Consider the following 20567-nt stretch of genomic DNA (forward strand, 5'->3'; position numbering starts at 1 on the left):
GCCCATTGCAAGTTGCTGTACTCTGTCGTCTACTCTAAGCCATCCTAGGTTGTCAAAGTGGGCAGGGGTGAGGTGGGTTCTAGGAGTAAGGTCAAGCAGTAGTCTGACCAGTTTGTTTTGAGATGTTTGTAATTTTGTTTTTAGCGCCTTTGAGGTGCTTTGGTACCATGAGGTGCAAGCATAGTCGTAGTACCCTTGAATGAGTGCTCCTGCTAGAGTCTTCAGGGTATTCTTGTTTACCAGTGAGGAGATCCGGTGCAAGAATCGAGTTCGTTGGTTGACTTTTTTTATTACATTAGATGCCATTTTGTCACAGGAAAGATTTGCCTCTAGGATGGAACCCAGGTAGGTAATATCTTCTTTCCTTGTGACAATATTGTCACCCACTGTAACTGAGAAGCCGTCGGTCTTGCTGAGTTTGTTATTTGAACCGAAGAGAATGGACTCTGTTTTGCCCATGTGTAATGATAGTTTGTTATCAGCGAGCCATATGCAGATTTTGCCTAGTTCTGAGCTGAGGGTTTTTTCAACCTGTAACTTGTTCTTGTCAGAGACCAGCAGGGCTGAGTCGTCCGCAAACAGGAACAAGTTGCAGTCACAAGCTGACGACATGTCATTTGCATAAATTAGGAACAGTAGCGGACCTAGTATGCTTCCTTGTGGAACACCACAGCTTACTGTGAGGGGGGGGGATAGGGTACCGTGTCACTAAAGGCTACTTCGGATGAGGCGTTAAACCGAGGTCCCAACTGAATTTGGTCGTTAAAGAACCAGGGCGCCTATTGTAAAGAATAGGGGGTTCCCCTGACGTTCCTGGCCAAATTCCCAATCTGGTCTCTGACATCAAGGCCACCTAATCATCCCTCCCCCTTTGTGTAGTAATGATTGACGCACTTATTCAATCATTATCTAAAAAAATAAAAATTAAGATAAAAAAAACTCTAACCCTAACTAACATTACTGTCATGCACTTGTCCTAATATACTAACCTACACTGTAGCACTCAACACTTTGATGAACAGTGTTGCTCAGTTGATAAGAGTTGTAGGCTACCCTTCCTGCTGTCTTGTTGTACAAAACTTGTAAGTCGCTTTGGATAAAAGCGTCAGCTAAATGACAAGATGTAAATGTAATGTAGTGTGATGTGTGCCTGGTGTCAGTGTATGGTAGCCATTGAGCCTGCGTAGCCCAAGGTTGGGTGCTACACAGTGGTGGTGAAGGAGGCAATTTCCGCCCTACATTGTAAAGCGCTTTGAGTGTCTCGATCGTTGCAGACTCAGTATAGAGACCATACTGCTGACATTCAGTGAAACATATTAAATGTGCAGTATTATATAACAGCAGTGGTAACCACTGGTATCAAACTGAAAATACCTACTGCTTTACTTCCATCATGAAACTTTAATCATGAAAGTGCAAGATTTTATGTCTCTAGTGACAGGAGTCTGCTATGACCCCTGCATTTCTCCAAGGGGATTAATAAAGATACATCATTAATCTTGCATACATTTTATTATGACTGATCTTCTTTTAAATAAATGCTTGCAATGCACATCTATAATATAATAATCTATAACCCTTTCTACACAACCACACTAGAGTGTTAACCCTTTCTACACAACAACCACACTACAGCGTGTTAACTAACTTTCTTGCTGATCAGGCAGACTAATCATTTGGTAGGGATGTCGCCAAAATTATTTGATTTGTTGATTTGGCTTTTTCAGATATTCAGTGTTACAACATTTAGCAGGACTGTTATGTATTGTATTGCTGGACATAAAGAAAATCTGTTCCAATGTTTCACAATTATAAATGCAAACCAATGTGTTCTCTATTCAATCATTCTAAACAGTAATAATGGACACTGTGCTCATGCCTAGTAATACTTATTACACACAGTAAAGTAACAAGATTAGGTTCCCTAGTATAGCTGGACTCCCCCAATCCACACCGTTTTCTTGGTCCGTTCACACAACCCTCACTCTCAATGCTGAGTTGTCAGTCATTGGTTTGTGTGTGGTGGTGAAAGGGTTAACCCCCGGCGGCAGGTAGTGAAAGGGCTAACCCTCTAGTGCGGAAGTGAAAGGGTTAACCCTCTTTAGTGATGTAGTGAAAGTGTTAACCCTCTGTAGTGATGCTGTGAAAGTGTTAACCCTCTGTAGTGAAAGTGTTAACCCTCTGTAGAGTGCTGGAGAAAGGGTTACCCCTCTGTGGTGATGTAGTGAACGTGTTAACCCTCTGTAGTGTGCTGGAGAAAGGGTTACCCCTCTGTGGTGATGTAGTGAACGTGTTAACCCTCTGTAGTGTGCTGGAGAAAGGGTTACCCCTCTGTGGTGATGTAGTGAACGTGTTAACCCTCTGTAGTGTGCTGGAGAAAGGGTTACCCCTCTGTGGTGATGTAGTGAACGTGTTAACCCTCTGTAGTGTAGTGGAGAAAGGGTTACCCCTCTAGTGTGGTTGTGGTGGAGAAAGGGTTAATCATCACTGATTACCTTGATTCAGAATTGCAATGATAAGGGAGATGAAGGTGTGTTACTTCTTTATTAGCAAAAGCCTGCTTACAGCATATTGAACAGAAACCTTTCCGTCATCTGAACGCACCCCTCTCTCACGTCACTGAGGGGAGGAGAATCTGCCGAGGAAAAGGATGGTCTTGGTCTTGTTGTGCCTGATGAAGAAGAGGAAGGGGTGGTCTGCAGTGAAGTGCTCCTCTCCCCTCATGCAGTGGAACGCAAAGCCAGCCGTGGCTGCAGTCGCCTCCGTCCCCTCCTCGTTCACCTCCACAAAGGCCTTGTGGGCCACCGTAGACAGGAAGAGTCCCCCCTGACCGTTCATCCCGGACAGGTCGGCCTTGGCCCCGCAGAACACATCCGCCATGCCCAGCTTGGCCAGGGGCTCGTTCAGCTCGTAGTCTTCCTCCAACTTGAATTTGGGCAGCTGAACTATGATATCTGTGCTGGTGTCCATGTTGTCGCTGTTGGTCCATTCATCTAGCTTCTCCTGTGTTAGATGTTTCTCCAGCTGGGTCGCACGCACGCACACACACACACACACACACACACACACACACACACACAATCGCTAATTAGTCGCTAATTAGTTAGTTAGCTGGCTGTTATAAGATGAGATGATGTTTAGAAGATATCTATAATGAAAGATAGGAGGTAGGTGTGCTGCTCAGTATAAGGTGCTCTTTGGGTACAAGGCTTAGTTATCAGGAAAGATAACTTTGAGTTTATTAAGAAAAAGGCTTTAGTACAATTGTTGCCTTTATTTCTTTTCCGTTATAAAGACTAATATTATCCCATGCCCGAGGAATTCGTTTGTCAAAAAGCTTCATAGCATCAGACATAGTAAACATATGACTGAAATTGGCATGCATCACTTTTCAGTTTTCCAGACCCCCAGAAACACCAGCAGCTTGAAAAGATAATAAAAACAATTCCCGGCCTCTGATCAGCAAGTTGTAAGCAGTGCACAAACACACACACTACCCTCCTTCAAAACCACACCTACGGGTGGCTGCAATTAGAAACTGGCCCCGGTAAATGTCCAAACCCCCACCCCCCCAACCCCCTCCAATGTACAGTTTCTTCCCCTTCGGATGTATATATTTTTCTTATGATATTTTTTTTCTTACACAGTACTGTATATTTGCATGTCTTGTATGTCATAAATGTCCTGATGAATTGAAAATGGAGGTCCCTGATGTAAACAAGACGAAAGTCTTTTTCTGGTCCGCATCCTCGTAGCAGTTGTTTGTATTGAGCCGATGATATTTATTATCATTATAATTATTTAATTCCACGAATGTCTGTAGTAACGGCAATCCCCAATGACTTGTCCCAGAGAAAGCTGTTGAAAACACAGCGGTCTGTCCGACTTACGACTGCCTTTTCGAGTTTGTAAATCCTACAACGAATTTACAAGAATGCTGAATAAGTACGTAAATCGATTTACAAAGGAATTCCTTGGTAACTTTTACGTATGTCCATAAGGACCGATATGTACTGTGGTAGTATGGGTGTTATAATAGCTTTCAGCACTCTCGGAAGCGTAGGTTAAAGTAGGTTGTGAAATACCTGACCCGTCACCTATCTCTCTCTCTGAAAGGTCCCTGTGGCTAAAACCCAGAGTGCGCTCAGAACTTGTAGGTGTGGAGGCACAGGATTTGACCGGCGTGTGTTGTGTCTGAGTTGAGGCTCCAGAGTATTGCATGCATCTAAAAGGACCGCTCTTGGCAATCTGAAACAGCTAAGCAGCCACTCATCTGGCTCTGCAAATAGATCTAGACGATCTCTAAATATGCGTTCTATATACGGCCTGGGCGGCCAGAGCATCTAACTGTTCTAACAGCTATATTTAATCCATTTCAGAAGCAGATTTTTTTTCTTTTTCTTATCTGGGTAAGAGTGCTCTCGACCACTGTTAAAATGTGGTCTTGCCTAAGAGAAAAGCAAAAATAAGAAAACATTGCTGAATCCCAGGTAAGAACAAAATAAGATTTTTTTTTTAATTTTTTTTACAAAATAAGAGGAAATCTGTTCTTATATCGCTTTGTGAATGAGGCCCAATGTGCAAAACCACCTGCCGATCAGAGGCTGGAAATATAATTTCTTTAAGCTGCTGGTGCCTCTGGGAATCTGTGGAAAACCTTTGTTGCGTGTGTCTGCGCTTGAAAAGTGATGCAGGTAAACTCACTATAATTTCCCCAAAGTTGCCTACTGCAGTTTAACCCTGGTGAACGCAGCACGGACTGCTGAATCATTGGTTTTCAATAAATCTATGAGTTATTTCTTTAGAAGTTTGGCTACATTTTGTCTCGTTGAAAATCTATAACCTCTAGTTTGCAGAGTGTTTTCCTATAATAACTCAAAAACTAAGCCGGGCAGCGTGAATATTTTAGGCAACCAACTTGTGTTTAGCGTTTCTCTGATTGGCCAATACGCCCATGTGACCCAGCTCCTTAACAGCGCCTAAACTTAACCCTTCTAACCTTAAGCAACTCCGAAACAATGCCTAACCTTAACCAACTCCGAAACAATGCTTAAAGTTATGCCTAAACTTAACGGCGAAAGAATGCGAATGCACGTTAAAAAAAATAAAAATAAAAAATTGAAGGGAATCGAACTTGCCAGCAACGGGCCGTAAGATCCACAGCAATGCAGCGCTGCCAATTGAGCTAGTTCTGGATATTGAAAAAGGGCGGATTACTGCTACATAATGCTGCCGCTCCGCTCCGCTGCTGCCGCGTCGCCGCGGGGGCGTGGCTAGACGCAAGTTGGGCGTGGTTAGACACAAGTTGGTTGCCTTTAATATTTAGGCAGCCGGGCACACAGCACCACTGCTCCAAACAAAGGTATCATTACAGACAGACAAACATCGTCTCCACCTGGATAGGTTGTGAACCCATGACCTTTACACAATGTAGGTAGGCTATCAAGACTAGGGTTGTGTACGTATATTTGTATGTCTTGTATGTCATAATGTCTTGATGAATTGAAAATGGAGGACCCTTATGTAAACAAGACGAAAGTCTTTTTCTGGTCTTCATCCTCTTAGCAGTTGTTAGTATTGAGCTGTACTGTATTGTGCCCATTCTGCAATCTGTTTTTTTATTTTTATTTTTTTTAATCTTTTAATTTTCCGATTTTTCTCTCATCCCACTGTTAGTCGTTATGCCAATTCCCAACCCCCTTCCTGGTTGTTGCGCACTTTCCCCTACTGTTGGTCCGAGAGGCCGGAGACTGTCACATGCTTTCCTCCGACGCATGTGCAGCCTGCCGGCAGCCAGCCTGGCCGCGCAGATTCTCACTGGGAGAGTGTAACGTGTGGGAGGCCGCACTACCTCTCTCCAGATCCTACCCTTGCTGAGCAGGCGCCCCAACCGAACTGTAGGGGTCGCTGTCCACAACGCCCAGGACCCACCCGCCAGCTTTCCCACCCTCTAATACTGCCAATTGTATTAGTGTGAACGGCCAGCCAAGCTGGTGACAATGCCGGGAGCTGGATTCGAACAGGCGAACCCAGCGTCTCCAGCGTTGGTGACGGACGCAATCTCCGCTATGCCACCTGACCGCCCCCTGCAATCTGTTAATAACGTTTTCAATCAATCAATACCTTGATCAGTGGGTTTTCCTTTTTCTCCTCAGGCAGCAGGATGAACATGCTAAGTTCCTCCCCCACGTAGGGCAGCTCCACGATCTGCAGGCTGTACTCGGGGATGTAATTGAAGGGAAACTTCTTCCGCAGGTACATCATCTGAACTGGCCTGCTCTCGTTCTGACACACACAGGCAAGCACACAGACAACAAGGAGACCGGAGCGTGTTAGAATATGCTATAGACTGCTTCAACTTAATAATAATAATAATAATAATAATACACTTTTATTTGTATAGCACCTTTTATACAAGAATTGGAGCTCAAAGTGCTTCACAGCAGAAAGAAAGACGTACAGTAGACATAAAATGTGCACAAAATTGGCAGATCAAGAGCAATGCATAAAGTGCAGACATACTGTGAAAGAAGCATAGGCTACAATTAGCATAGAATAGATATCAGCTAAATAAACAAAGTCAAGATAAGGTGTACTGTAGAATATTAAATCACATAATTTTTTCATATTAGGATCTAACATCTTAATAGGTCAAAACCTCAACGGTTTGATTGTCACCGATAATACATAAAATAGACGCATAAAATCATGAAATTGGCAGATACAAAGAATAGACATATCAACACAGTATTTTAGACGTGTAAAGAACATGTTTAGTTTAGTTAGATGTTTAGTTGTCAGAGCCATAGGTCTTTCTCACATACTCTGCCTCCCCCCCCCCGTTCTAAGGTACATTCTAGAACAAGTACAGTTATGAATTACTTTATAGAACAGCAATAACATTCTAAAATGAGCCCCGAGGCTACTTTCTTTCACAGTGTTCGCTAATACAATATCAATAACTGAAGGGAAATAAACATGGGTCCAAGCTGTTACCTAGCAACACAATTCCAATGAGACCATCTCTATAGGTCTGGTCTTGCACGTTGTATCGTGGACTGTGCGTTTTCTTCCCCATGCAAACACTTGATCATGTCTGTTCAATCGCACCTACCTTTTGCACGCATGTGTGGGCATTGTGCTTTTTACACAGCATATGACGTGCGTTGTAGTTCATAATACATGTTCACCTTGTTCAGTTTAAAGGGCATCTCCTTGGTGTATTTCTCGTCAAAGCGGTGGAGCCAGTTTCCTTTGAAATAGATGGCGTTGACCAGAGCCAGCCTCGTCATTCCGCTCACTGACCCTGGTTTCAGAAGATCTTTTATCTTATCTGAAAGGAAAAGGACAAGCTTACACTTTAGCCATTTAGCATATTCTGCGTATCCCATAGCAGCTAAAAGTGTAACAAACAGAGTGAGTTCCAATTAGTCGATCGCCAACATAGCAAGTGGCCGAAGATTCCGAGTGCCACGGCCAGATGGAGCTTGTAGTGGCTGGTGAGTGGTCATCAGCCTTCAAATAGGAGAAACATCTATTATTCTATTAACAATCTATTCTAAATCTATTGCTATATGCATCATAGAAGACGTTTATTTCTTATCCCACTGGGATTAGAATAGAACATAAGACAGGAAGGAACACAACACAAAACAACAGTACAGAACAGTACACACCACAACACAACAGTACACACCACAACAGTACACACCACAACAGTACAGTACACAACACAACAGTACACAACACAACAGTACACAACACAACAGTACACACCACAACACAACAGTACACACCACAACAGTACAGTACACAACACAACAGTACACACCACAACACAACAGTACAGTACACAACAGTACACAACACAACAGTACAGTACACACCACAACACAACAGTACACAACACAACAGTACACAGCACAACAGTACAGTACACACCACAACACAACAGTACAGTACACAACAGTACACAACACAACAGTACACACAGTACAGTACACAACAGTACACACCACAACACAACAGTACACACCACAACACAACAGTACACACCACAACAGTACAGTACACAACACAACAGTACACAACACAACAGTACAGTACACAACACAACAGTACACAACACAACAGTACACACCACAACAGTACACACCACAACAGTACAGTACACAACAGTACACAACACAACAGTACACACCACAACAGTACAGTACACAACACAACAGTACAGTACACAACAGTACAGTACACAACACAACAGTACAGAACACAACAGTACAGTGCACAACGCAACAGTACAGAACACAACACAACAGTACAGTACACAACACAACAGTAGTCAACAGAGCAGTACAGAACAGAACAGTACAGAACACAACAGAACGGAACAGAACACATCACAACACAACAGTACAGTGAACAGAGCACAACACAACAGTACATTGAACAGTACAGAACAGAACAGTACAGTACAGAACAGTAAGTAAGGTACAGAACAGTACAGTACAGAACAGTACAGTACAGTAAGTAAGGTACAGAACAGAACAGAACAGAACAGTACAGTACAGAACAGATCACAACAGTACAGATCACAACAGAGAAGAAGAGAACAGAACATAGCAGAACACAACAGAACGCAACAGAACACACTCTCTGTCTGCTCCTCCACCCAGCTGTTGATCTCCACTCTACACTCCTCTGGAGCTCCCATGAAGTCCACCTCTCTCAGGTCTGCATCGTAGAACTTCTGTGTGGCCTCCAGGAATGCCTGAACAAGAGAAGAAAGTATTTTAGAACAGAGGTTCCCAAACCTTTTTCACATCAAGGATCCCAAATTACAGGTAGAGACACACATTCGGCCATGGACCCCATTTGATGGGGGTTTTCCTGAGCAACCTTGTTTTGTTTAGGTGGATATGATATAGTGCAGAGGTGCACAGCTGCCTGTGCTATAATGCTTGAGCAGTACGTGTGTGTGGGGGGTGGGGTGGTTGAAACCAGAACAGAATCACTGTACAGCACACAATACACATTATCTCACTGTCCCCAACTCCTAGTGAATGAGATAACAGAGTAATTAAACTAGTCCTGGCTTTTATAATGAAAGATACGAGGTAGGTGTGCTGCTCAGTATCAGGTGCTCTTTGGGTACAAGGCTTCGTTATCAGGAAAGATACCTTTGAGTTTATTAAAGGGGACATGCATTGCTATTCCTTTCACTATTTGGGCAACTTCACACAATTCCTGTGAGTCTATGGAACACATCTGTAAAGTTTTTTTCAAAGAAATTCATTGTTTTATATTTTTAATCAAGTACTCTAAAGCAAAAAATGTCGACCTCAAGATTTCAAGCTGTTTGTGCTGGGCTCCGCCCATAAGCGCTTTGAGTGACAGTCACCCACACAGTCTGCGACTGGCAGACAGAGAGAGAGATAGAGAGATTGAGGGGGAAACTAATTAATTTCGGCGCGGGGGGCATAATCCCACGGGACAATGCATTGGTAACTTGTTTTAAATGACAATATATACCTCTGTGAATATTATTGCACGGATCGGAATACGGGTGTGCGCGTGGGAGTGTGCGCAAAGATATTTTGACAGTGATATGGAGTGCTCCCGACTGCGGGGAGAAGACCGATCCCCGCGGCGCACACACATTTACACACACTCCTGCGCCGTGGCCCCTCTCTCTCTCTCTCCCTCTCTCTCTCTATCTCTCTCTCTCCCTCTCTATCTCGCTAGCTCGTTCTCTGCTGTCTGTCGGCACCCTCTGTTTGAGGAAGTAATTCCACTGCTCTGTTGTTGAGAAAATTGTGGGCGGTGACTACAACCAGTGCCTTATTCACGTCAGCAAAACAGTCAAATCAGAATGGCTTAGTTGAGTGAGGGAAGATCTCATGAACTCGAGACTAGACTGATGAGTCAATATGATAATTAGAGACACAGACCACATTGATATAATCCCCCATTGCTAGGAAACAATGCTAAACACTGGAAAAGGCCATTTATAAGACACAGGACCTTTAAGAAAATGGCTTTAGTACACAAGTATTGCCTTTATCCCATACCTGAGGAAAAGCTTCATAGCATCAGACATCATAGTGAACATATGACTTATCGCATACATCGAGATAAGACCATCAAAGCGGAAAAGGTATAGGAATAAATGGGCGCATGTGGCAGGGAGCTACAGTACCTGCAGTTCAGTTCATTTGGTTTCATAATCACGTGCATTAATCAACGTTCACATTTCAAAGTACAAGAACGATTTTGCAATTGGTTCAATGGAGTTGGTCTCCCCAACTGCCAGACTCTAGGGGGGGACCAATACGCAGCACAGTGTATGACCAATACGTTTAAATTAATCAAACTTTGAACCAGATCTCGTCTAATGATGAGCAAAGACGTTAAACCTGTTAGACTCATGCTCAACTTAATTTCCCTTTGAGCAGATTCAAATGTGAGAAAACCATTTCCATCTGTACCCTGGGTCAATGCTAGGTCAATGCTAGGTCAATGCTAAGTCAATGTCATGAACATAATTTGTGTATCTGCTGATTCCAATGCTTCACATGAGCTGTCTGGAATGAGCAACATATTCACCATAGATGCCATCTTGTTATGCAAGTGCCATTACATTACATTACATTACATTACATAGACCGCCCCCCCCCCCCTTACTAAATCCCCTGCCTTAACAGAGAGGAAAATGTATATTAGAATGCTTTGTTCACAGGACCACAGCCTGCATGAACCACAGACGAAGCGAGGAGCGATCTATTAATTGTCCTATAGCTGCAGGAGAAATTGTAGCGATGAGATCAGCTGGAAATACTGTACCATGAGAGGTCTAGGTTTGTCATGAGTCCCCTGTTATCCACATATCACTGCTACCTACTGTAGGATGGCTTATCTAATATCATCACAAACCGTTGATGTGAGCAAAGTCCGGCTGTAGGTTAACGGAGACTAACCGGGAGGAAGGTGGACGTCTTTTCTCCATACAGACGGTTGGCGAGTTTCAATATGTACGAGGCACACGGCGAGTTGATGTCGGCGTTGAGCGTCTGAAAGTCTGCGTGGACATCTGCGGCTGAGGCGAAGGAAAGGGCCTGCAGAGGATTCAGAGCAAATAAAGAGTTATCATAGTGTCATGGAAACAGTACCAGTGGTGTACCGGCCGATATGGCTCATAGACCATCGGCAATGTTTGCTGGGTCACATGTTTTTACAGGTGTTGCGGTTTGGCCTGACCACAGCGTGTTTACAATTAGGAAACCCACCTGTTGAACTTTAAGTAGTCATGTAGTTGGGTTAGTCCCTGGGGTTAGTCCCTGGGGTTAATCATTTACATTTTACATTTACATTTAGTCATTTAGCTGATGCTTTTATCCAAAGCGACTTACAAGTTCTGTACGACAAGTCATCAGGAAGGGCACAACTCTATCAGCTGAGTAACAATGTTCATCAAAGTGTTGAGTGCTACAGTGTATGTAGTGGCTATTTGTCAACAACAACTAATAAAAACTAAAAAGCCACTGAAGCACCAGGGCAGCGAATCTCACGCAGATCAGGAAGTCCATTGTCCAGACAGCATTTGACAGTTTTGTGGCATTTATTGTCTGTTAATCAAAGAATACAGAAAAATTATGTTTGAAAACTATATGATCTCCTGACGCTGGTAAAAACCATGTACCTTCCCTGATGCCCACTGTGCTATCAACTCTAATTACCTAAATACACCCAGCTGTGCTTCCCAATTGCCCAGAACCCCTTCAAAGTAAAAGCATTTAGCTGCGACTCATAGTAACTTAAATAATATGGCCGTAAACAAATTAATACTACAAAAACACATAACAAATAAATATATTAAATAAATGTAAAAATAGTTAATAGCTCCCACAAGTCGGCCCCTAATTGTGAGTCACAATTACCCTTATATATATATATAACATGTAAGGGAGCTATTCTTTCTATTCAAGCGTCTTCTGTGACTCCTTCTCTGCTGCCACTGAAAGAAAACAGATGGTAAGAAGACAGGATAGAAAGAGAGAATAGATAGAACAGGTATTATTATTATTCTGTGGCCTCCACCAGCAGGCAGATCTTTGTTACAGGTCTCTCCAAAACGCTGGTTTTAGTTTGGATGCACACAGAGCGGACCAATCCTTTGTAGTCAGACTTGGTACTCAAAACTCGACCCATCTTCCAGGATCCTCTTGGAGCTGTAGCATCGGCAATAATGACAATATCTCCTGGGGAGAAGTTTCTTTTTGGAGCTGCCCATCTCTGTCTTTCCTGCATCACAAGTAAGTATTCAGATGTCCATCTCTTCCAAAACAGCTCTGCGATATACTGTACTTGCTTCCATTTTCTTCTGATGTACAGGTCACTCTTTTCAAAGAGTCCTGGGGGAAAGATGGGTTTTCCTTTCAGCAGGAGAATATGGTTTGGGGTGAGGGCCTCAAGGTCATTAGGGTCATCAGACACTTTTGTGAGGGGTCTATCGTTTAGTATCGCCTCTACTTCACAAAACAGTGTCTGCAGGCCTTCATCATCCAAAACCTGCTGTCCAAGAACAGAGGTCAGTATACTCCTTACTGATTGAATGAGACGCTCCCAAACGCCACCTTGGTGTGAGGCTGTTGGCGTATTAAAGCTCCACTTAATTCCATCCTGAATTAAGGCATCCTGGATCCTTGCATTATTCAAAGCAGCAAGACTTTGCTTCAATTCTTTGTTTGCTCCAACAAAATTTGTGCCGTTATCAGATCTTAAATTTGACACAGGGCCTCTTCTGCATATGAATCTCTGCAAGGCGTTAATGCAAGAGTCTGTGTCAAGTGAATGTGCCACCTCCAGGTGTATTGCACGGCTGGTCAGACAAGTGAAAATCACTCCATACCTTTTTAGAAGGCTTCTTCCTCTTTTCACTTCTATGGGCCCAAAATAATCAACTCCCACTTTAGTAAAAGGAGCCTTGTCTGGCACAACTCGCTCTTCAGGCAGGTCTGCCATCTTCTGTTCCCCAAGTTTTCCTCTGTGCCGTCTACACACCATGCACTCTGTAATAGTCTTCCTTGCAGCTGAATTGGCATTGATTATCCAATACCTCTGTCGAAGTCTGTACAACATGTGGTTCCTCCCAGCGTGTCCTAGTTGTTGATGGATATGGCGTAAAATGAGCTGGGAGACATGCAGGTCTTTTGAAAGAATGACAGGGTGCTTGGTTTCTGATGGTAATGCAGACCTGTTCAAACGACCACCAACTCTGAGGATGTTGTCCTCCAGTATGGGGTCTAGTTTGTACAGTGGGCTGTCCTTGGAGACGATATTTAAGCCATGTTTGAGGGAGGCAATTTCACTCTTGAACCTGTGTTTCTGAACAAAACAAATTATTGCCTTTTCTGCTTCATCACAATCGTCTGGAGTCAAATGTTTTCCACAGAGTGTGGCTTTGAAGCTCTTGAGTTTCTGTTCAACTGTACTTTTCACTCCAGCATCTTTGTCATCTTCGGTAGCTTTAAGTTCCTTTCTTTTTTTACTCAGAAGCAACAGAAGTCTTTTAAGTTCAAGGAACCAGGCAACAGACGTTTTAAGCTTCTTCCAAGATGAGAAGTAGCTGATGAGATAGTCTGTTGGATTTTCTGAATCCTTAACAATGGCATTCACTGCCGCTTCTCTTTTGACCTCCGGGTCATCAATGGGAATCACTGAATCCATTTCCAGTGTAGGCCACTCATTTTCAGGCAAATACAGGAAATCTGGGCCTTTAATCCATTTTCCATGTGTGAGAAATTCTTCAGCTCTCAATCCACGTGATGCTTCATCAGCAGGATTGACCTTGGAGCCCACATACTTCCACTGGTCAACATCTGTAGCAGTGATCTGATTACAGTGACTCTGTTGGCAACAAACGTATGAAAACGTCTGGTTTCATTGGAGATGTATTTGATGACAGTCGTGCTATCGGTCCAAAACACTGACTTCTCCAGTTGCCACTGTAGTTCCCTTTGAAGCATGCCATCCATTCGGACAGCAAGGACTGCTGCTGTGAGTTCCAAACGAGGAATGGTGATGTGCTTCAGAGGTGCAACTCTGGCCTGTCCAGCAAGAAATGAAACATGCACCTTATCGTCTCTATCTTTATCCTTCAGTCTCAGGTACGATACTGTACCATAACCAGCTTCACTGGCATCAGCAAAATTATGAATTTGTGCTGTTACAGATGTTTCAAAGTTCAGGGTTTTGATACAGCGTTCCACCTTGAATACACTCATCCTTTGGAGGTCGCTCAGCCAATCAGACCACTGTTTGGAGAAGGAGGGGGAAATGTGTTCATCCCACTTCAGGTTTTGCCGGCAAAGCTCCTGCAACAGTAACTTGGCTGGCATTGTAAAAGGAGCCAAAAATCCTATAGGGTCATACAGAGAGCTGACCACCGATAAGATACCTCTCCTGGTTTGTGGGCGTGGTTGTAATGAAGTCCTAAAGCTGAACTGGTCGGACTCAACGCACCATTGCAGTCCAAGTGCTCTTTCCATAGGCAGGTGATCTTTGTCCAAATCCAGCTCTTTCATCTCTGCTGCTCTGATGTCACCTGGGATTGATGTCAAAACATAACGGCTGGTTGTCACCCACTTTTGAAGGCTGAATCCTCCCTGACTACAGAGCAGAGTCAAATCCTTTACAAGCTTAATTGCATCTCCCTCCGAGGATGTAGACTTCAGGCAGTCGTCTACATAAAAGTTGTGATTGACCGTTTTGATCACTTCAGGAGGGAAGTGAGTTGCATTGATGAATGAGGTGTACTCCTCTTTAAACTTGATGTTCTTTTCAAATTTCCTCTTCAGGCCTTGAAGTCGCTGCTCTGCAACACAGCGATTATTTGGCAAGACCGGTTCCTCTTCTCTGAAAGGTAAGTCAATGTAATAATGTTCATCTTTCAACTCTGTTGTTCTTCTCATTATCTTCATGAATTTAATGTCCTCCCTTGACATTTCCAATGACCCCTCTGATGTTTTTTCATTAAAATCATGGTTGTATTGCTTCATGAGCATTTCTTCCAGATGTTCCACACATATTCGATTTGTTGTGGCAACAGAGCAGCCAGTCTTAACTCTGCTGTTACTTCCACTCCTAAGTGGTCCATTTATGACCCAGCCGACTCTTGTTCTGACTGCATATGGTCCTTCACCTTGGCTGTTGATCAGCTCCCATGGTTCCATTACTTTTGCTGCATCAGTTCCGATGAGCAAATCCACATCTGCATTCAAGTCGTGCAGCTTTATGTTACTCAAGTAAGGCCATTTTTCCACATCATCCTGTCGTGGAATGTTCACACGTGACACTGGCATAGCTCTTTGGGTTAAGACATTGGGCAATTCAATAAAATCCTCCTTATCTATGCCAGACACTTCCAAGTGAGACAATACATTGGTGCTCACAATTTTCTCTTGCCCCATTGTTCGTAATAGAATATTGGCTGGCTTGCCACTTAGCCCCAGTCTCTTTGCCAGGTTATGAGTGCAAAAAGTACTGGAACTTCCGGGATCCAAAAATGCATATGTCTGCACAACTCTGTCAGTCACTTGGCTTTTCACTTGAACTGCAACAATTGAAAACACAGCATTGTCCTCATCTCCGGCCCCTATATGGCCACATGTTTGAGACTGAACAGATGTTACACTCAGATGGCTCACAGGCTCTTCTGCCTTATTAAAAGGTGTACTTATACCCTTCTGCTCAATGTGTAGGACTGATGGATGCTTTTGCTGACACACACTGCAATCCAATCAACTCCTGCAGTCTTTGCTTATGTGTCCCACTTTCAAGCAACCAAAACAAATTCCATGCTCCTTTATGAAATGTATTTTGTCCTTTTGTATCTTTAACTTAAACTGTGAGCATTTTTCAAGTGAGTGGCTTGGGGGGGGGCAGGTGGCGCACAGAGATTACGTCCGTCACCAACACCGGGAGACACTAGGATTCGCCTGTTCGAATCCAGCTCCCGGCGTTGCTATCAGCTTGGCTGGCCCCTCACACTGATACAATTGGCCGTATCAGAGGGTGGGAAAGCTGAAGGGTGGGTCCTGGGCGTTGTGGACAGCGACCCCTACAGTTCGGTCGGGGCGCCTGCTCAGTGAGGGCTGGAACTGAGGAGATAGTGTGGCCTCCCACACGCTACACTCTCCCCGGTGAGAGCCTGCGCGGCCAGGTTGGCCTGCCCCAGGCTGCACATGCGTCGGAGGAAAGCATGTGACAGTCTCCGGTCTCCCGGACCAACAGTAGGGGAAAGTACGCAACAACCAGGAAGGGTGGGATGGGGAGAGAAAATCGGGAAAAAGGAGGGGAAGAAAGATAAAAAAATTTAAAAAAAGTGAGTGGCTTGTTCGTTGGCAGAATAAACAGCATTTGATGTGACTTTGGGCAGAGAAGGACTTGATCTTATTATCCATGTACCTTTTGTTGTTTCCTTCTTTCATTGCAGTGACACTGGTGGCAAAGGTGCCCTGTTTCCTTTGCCTTGGTTGACTGTCAATGGGGGGTTTGTTGCAGCTGGTACATTTTGAATCCTGAATATTTCCAAACAGTGGATCAGAGGCAATTCTAACTTGTTTTTCAACAAAGTTCACAAGGTCAATAAATAGTGCTCTGCAACCACGTTGCTCCTGCAAATCACATGCGACGTTCCTCCATTTCTCCCTCAGCTTATAAGGAAGCTTCATCACAATGTTCCTGAGGTTTGATGGCATGTCCAACTCATTAATTTGCATGATTCTCTGTGTTAAATTAGAGCATTCTCGCAAGAACAGAGAAAATTATTGTAGTGATTTTACATCTTCATCTTTAACCAGAGGCCAGCTATCAATTTTGTCCATATAAGCAGAAGCAATTTTGTATTAATTTCCAAAATGTTCAGCAAGCAGGGATTTAGCGCTTTGATATCCCTGAACAGAGGGTAGGTGCTGACAGCTTTTCACCAGGTCTCTTGGTTGTCCCCTGGTGTACTGCTCTAAAAAGTGTAAACAATCACTTGCATTGTCGGTTTTAACCTCAACACAATTTTCAAAGGATCTGATGAAGGAATGATACTGAAGAGGATCACCATCAAATATGGCTATATTTCTCACCGGTAGAGAAGATGCCAAATTTTGCTGTACCAACATTGTAGTGATGTCAGTTTGGCGTTGCATGATATTCACAATGTCATTTTGGGTGTCATTATTGCATGCCATATTCAGGGAGGATGCTCGTCCTGTCTGTTGAGCATCATGGACCACTTGTGTTGGTGCTTGAGTGTATAGTGGTCTGAGGTCCGTCTGTAATACTGCCATTTGTTTAGGCCTGACAGTCTGTGATGCATCTTTAAACCCCATGGTCTGTGATGCGTCTTTAAACCCGATGGTCTGTGATGGTCCTTTGGGCCTTACAGTGACAGCCTGGGCCTCAGGATGAAATTCATTTTGCATGTTATTTCCCTGCGGGACAAATTGACCAGCTTGAGGATTGAGTTGGCTTGTCCTTCTTTGAGCTATATTCCTGTCCAGATACGAGTTCATTCCTTCCGACCTTTTAGAGTTACATTTTGAATTGGTTTCCAGCACATTGATTTTTGCATTGGCTGCAGCTAGGTCAGTTTCCAGAGCAAACTGTTCCTTTTCCTTCCTTAGTTCCTCCTGCTTTGCCCTTAGTTCCTCCTGCTTTGCCCTTAGTTCCTCCTGCTTTGTTTCCAACTCATGTTTCCTTTTTAAAGCTTTCATCCGCTCCAGTAGTGATGCTTTGTCAGCCTCCGCCTTTAGCCTGGTAGACGCGGTGGATGATGTCTTTGATACACTTGAGTGTGGTTTTTGTTGCTTTTCATTTGTACATGAAATGTTAGAGGCACTGTCCTCAGGATTGATATCATCAATAACAACACTTTCTTTAGATTGAGCCTCATCATCATCTTCATTTGTTTCAACAACATCATTAGTTTCATTGTCAATATTTGCATTTTGATTCCACATGAGGGTGCCCAGCAGCAGACAACCAAACCCTTACATCCTCGGTGAAATTACAAAATTTCATTATTGTTGCATTGAAACATGTATTTTGCCTTTTAACCTCTTCCTCAGGCAAATCCATATTTATGAAAGACTCATGCATGTCCTTAGCGTCCTCGTAACAATTGATGAAATTACTCAAATGAGCTTGCACATAGTTCACATTGTCAGTAGATTTCAGCAAGGTACGTATTGGTTCAATGTATTTCTTGGCCTGTTTGATTTTTGCAGACCTCTTTTCTTGACATGATTGCATGTAAAATGCCAACCCTTTTGCGGTAAACTTGATGCCCCGTTTTACAGAGGGCTTGGGCGGAGCAACATTCTCCCCACTTGCAACGTTTGAACCAACCACAGGCGTTGTCTCATATGTCCCAAGCAGCTGCTCCATATTGTCTGATTGGTTCACACAGCCAACTTCACGTCAGAGATTTATGAATGAATGTCTTTACAATGAAGTTCAACAACTCCCAATATTCATCAGCATCATTTAGCGTCGCGAGACAATAATTCAGTCACTCCAATAAGTTTGCCTTTTTCCAATAAAGCTGACGGATTATTCTTCACATACCAATGATGTTGTTTTGTTTGAGTGCGACGTCCATTAGACCGTGTGGTCCTCCGTTCTCCGATCGTGTCTTTAACAGGTTGATCCAAGGCAATTCAAGCTTCACAAAAGTCACTGATCATCGTCTTCGATCTCCAGACCAAACGCTGGAGCGCCAGCATCCATGTCCTCTGATCTGAATGATCCTCCGTTTGAGCGTGGTGTTTCCATGTCCAAAACGTCCAACGGCAAAAATCCAAAACAACAATAAAAAGTGTCCGCTTCAATAAGGAACGGTTTTTACTTTATGTAGTGGCTATTTGTCAACAACAACTAATAAAAACTAAAAAGCCACTGAAGCACCAGGGCAGCGAATCTCACGCAGATCAGGAAGTCCATTGTCCAGACAGCATTTGACAGTTTTGTGGCATTTATTGTCTGTTAATCAAAGAATACAGAAAAATTATGTTTGAAAACTATATGATCTCCTGACGCTGGTAAAAACCATGTACCTTCCCTGATGCCCACTGTGCTATCAACTCTAATTACCTAAATACACCCAGCTGTGCTTCCCAATTGCCCAGAACCCCTTCAAAGTAAAAGCATTTAGCTGCGACTCATAATAACTTAAATAATATGGCCGTAAACAAATTAATACTACAAAAACACATAACAAATAAATATATTAAATAAATGTAAAAATAGTTAATAGCTCCCACAAGTCGGCCCCTAATTGTGAGTCACAATTACCCTTATATATATATATAACATGTAAGGGAGCTATTCTTTCTATTCAAGCATCTTCTGTGTCTCCTTCTCTGCTGCCACTGAAAGAAAACAGATGGTAAGAAGACAGGATAGAAAGAGAGAATAGATAGAACAGGTATTATTATTATTCTGTGGCCTCCACCAGCAGGCAGATCTTTGTTACAGGTCTCTCCAAAACGCTGGTTTTTACTTTATGTAGTGGCTATTTGTCAACAACAACTAATAAAAACTAAAAAGCCACTGAAGCACCAGGGCAGCGAATCTCATGCAGCGTCAGGAGATCATATAGAATCAAACATAATTTTTCTGTATTCTTTGATTAACAGACAATAAATGCCACAAAACTGTCAAATGCTGTCTGGACAATGGACTTCCTGATCTGCGTGAGATTCGCTGCCCTGGTGCTTCAGTGGCTTTTTAGTTTTTATTAGTTGTTGTTGACAAATAGCCACTACAGTGTAGGTTAGTTTATTAGGACAAGTGCATGACAGTAAGGTTAGTTAGGGTTAGATATCTTTTTATTTCAGATAATGGTTGAAGAAGTGCGTCTTTAGTCGACGGCGAAAGATTGGACGGGTTTCGGCTGTTTTCGACGGCGAAAGATTGGACGGGTTTCGGCTGTTTTCAAAACAGGTTTTTTTTATGAGCGGCGTGACTCTGGCTTGTTTTAGGGAGGTGGGGACCACCCCCGAGTTGAGTGAGGAGTTGATGGTTGCAGTTAGGAATGGGAGGATGTCTGGTGCTATGGTCTGGAGGAGTGGGGAGGGTAGCCGGTCCAGCTGGCATGTAGTCGGACGGTTCGACGTTACCAGTGTCAGGGTCTCGGCTTCTGTAATGGGAGAGAAAGATGACAGAGTGAAGGATGAGGTTCTCGATTCAGCATTTGGAATGGGTGGGGGTTGGGAGAAGGAGCTGCGGATGTTCTCCACTTTTTCCTCAAAAGAGGCCATCATGGAGGCTAAATGGAAGAGATGTCACTGCTGTCACAGTTCGACACTGTTTAACGAACAATACCACTCACCCTTAGCTGCCAGAGTTGTTGTTTGTTCTTAATTGACCTGCCTGCAAAAGGTTAAATAAATTAAATGTAAATGTAAATGATATTGTATCTTTGAGCATGTGCCCTACTACCCTCATCTCCCATTGGGTGACTTAGCCTCCAACATATTAGCCTTGGGGTTAACAGGGATCCACCAATGACAAGA

General features: G+C 43.4%; 1 protein-coding gene across 1 annotated transcript in view; it reads right to left on the minus strand.

The window, feature by feature from the left end:
- Positions 1-2539: 2539 nt before the first annotated feature.
- LOC311225386 (leukocyte elastase inhibitor-like) overlaps positions 2540-20567 on the minus strand; it is a 39391-nt gene continuing 21363 nt past the window's right edge. The window contains exons 3-7 of the mRNA XM_084310648.1: positions 10977-11114; positions 8653-8770; positions 7191-7333; positions 6124-6285; positions 2540-3024 (exon numbers count right to left, since the gene is read on the minus strand). Coding sequence (XP_084166774.1) covers positions 2617-3024; positions 6124-6285; positions 7191-7333; positions 8653-8770; positions 10977-11114 — 969 coding nt within the window. The 3' untranslated portion in view covers positions 2540-2616. The remainder of the gene's footprint in view (positions 3025-6123; positions 6286-7190; positions 7334-8652; positions 8771-10976; positions 11115-20567) is intronic.

The sequence above is a fragment of the Notolepis coatsorum genome (assembly GCF_963971535.1).
Source record: "Notolepis coatsorum genome assembly, chromosome: 3".
In the NCBI taxonomy this organism is placed as follows: Eukaryota; Metazoa; Chordata; class Actinopteri; order Aulopiformes; family Paralepididae; genus Notolepis; species Notolepis coatsorum.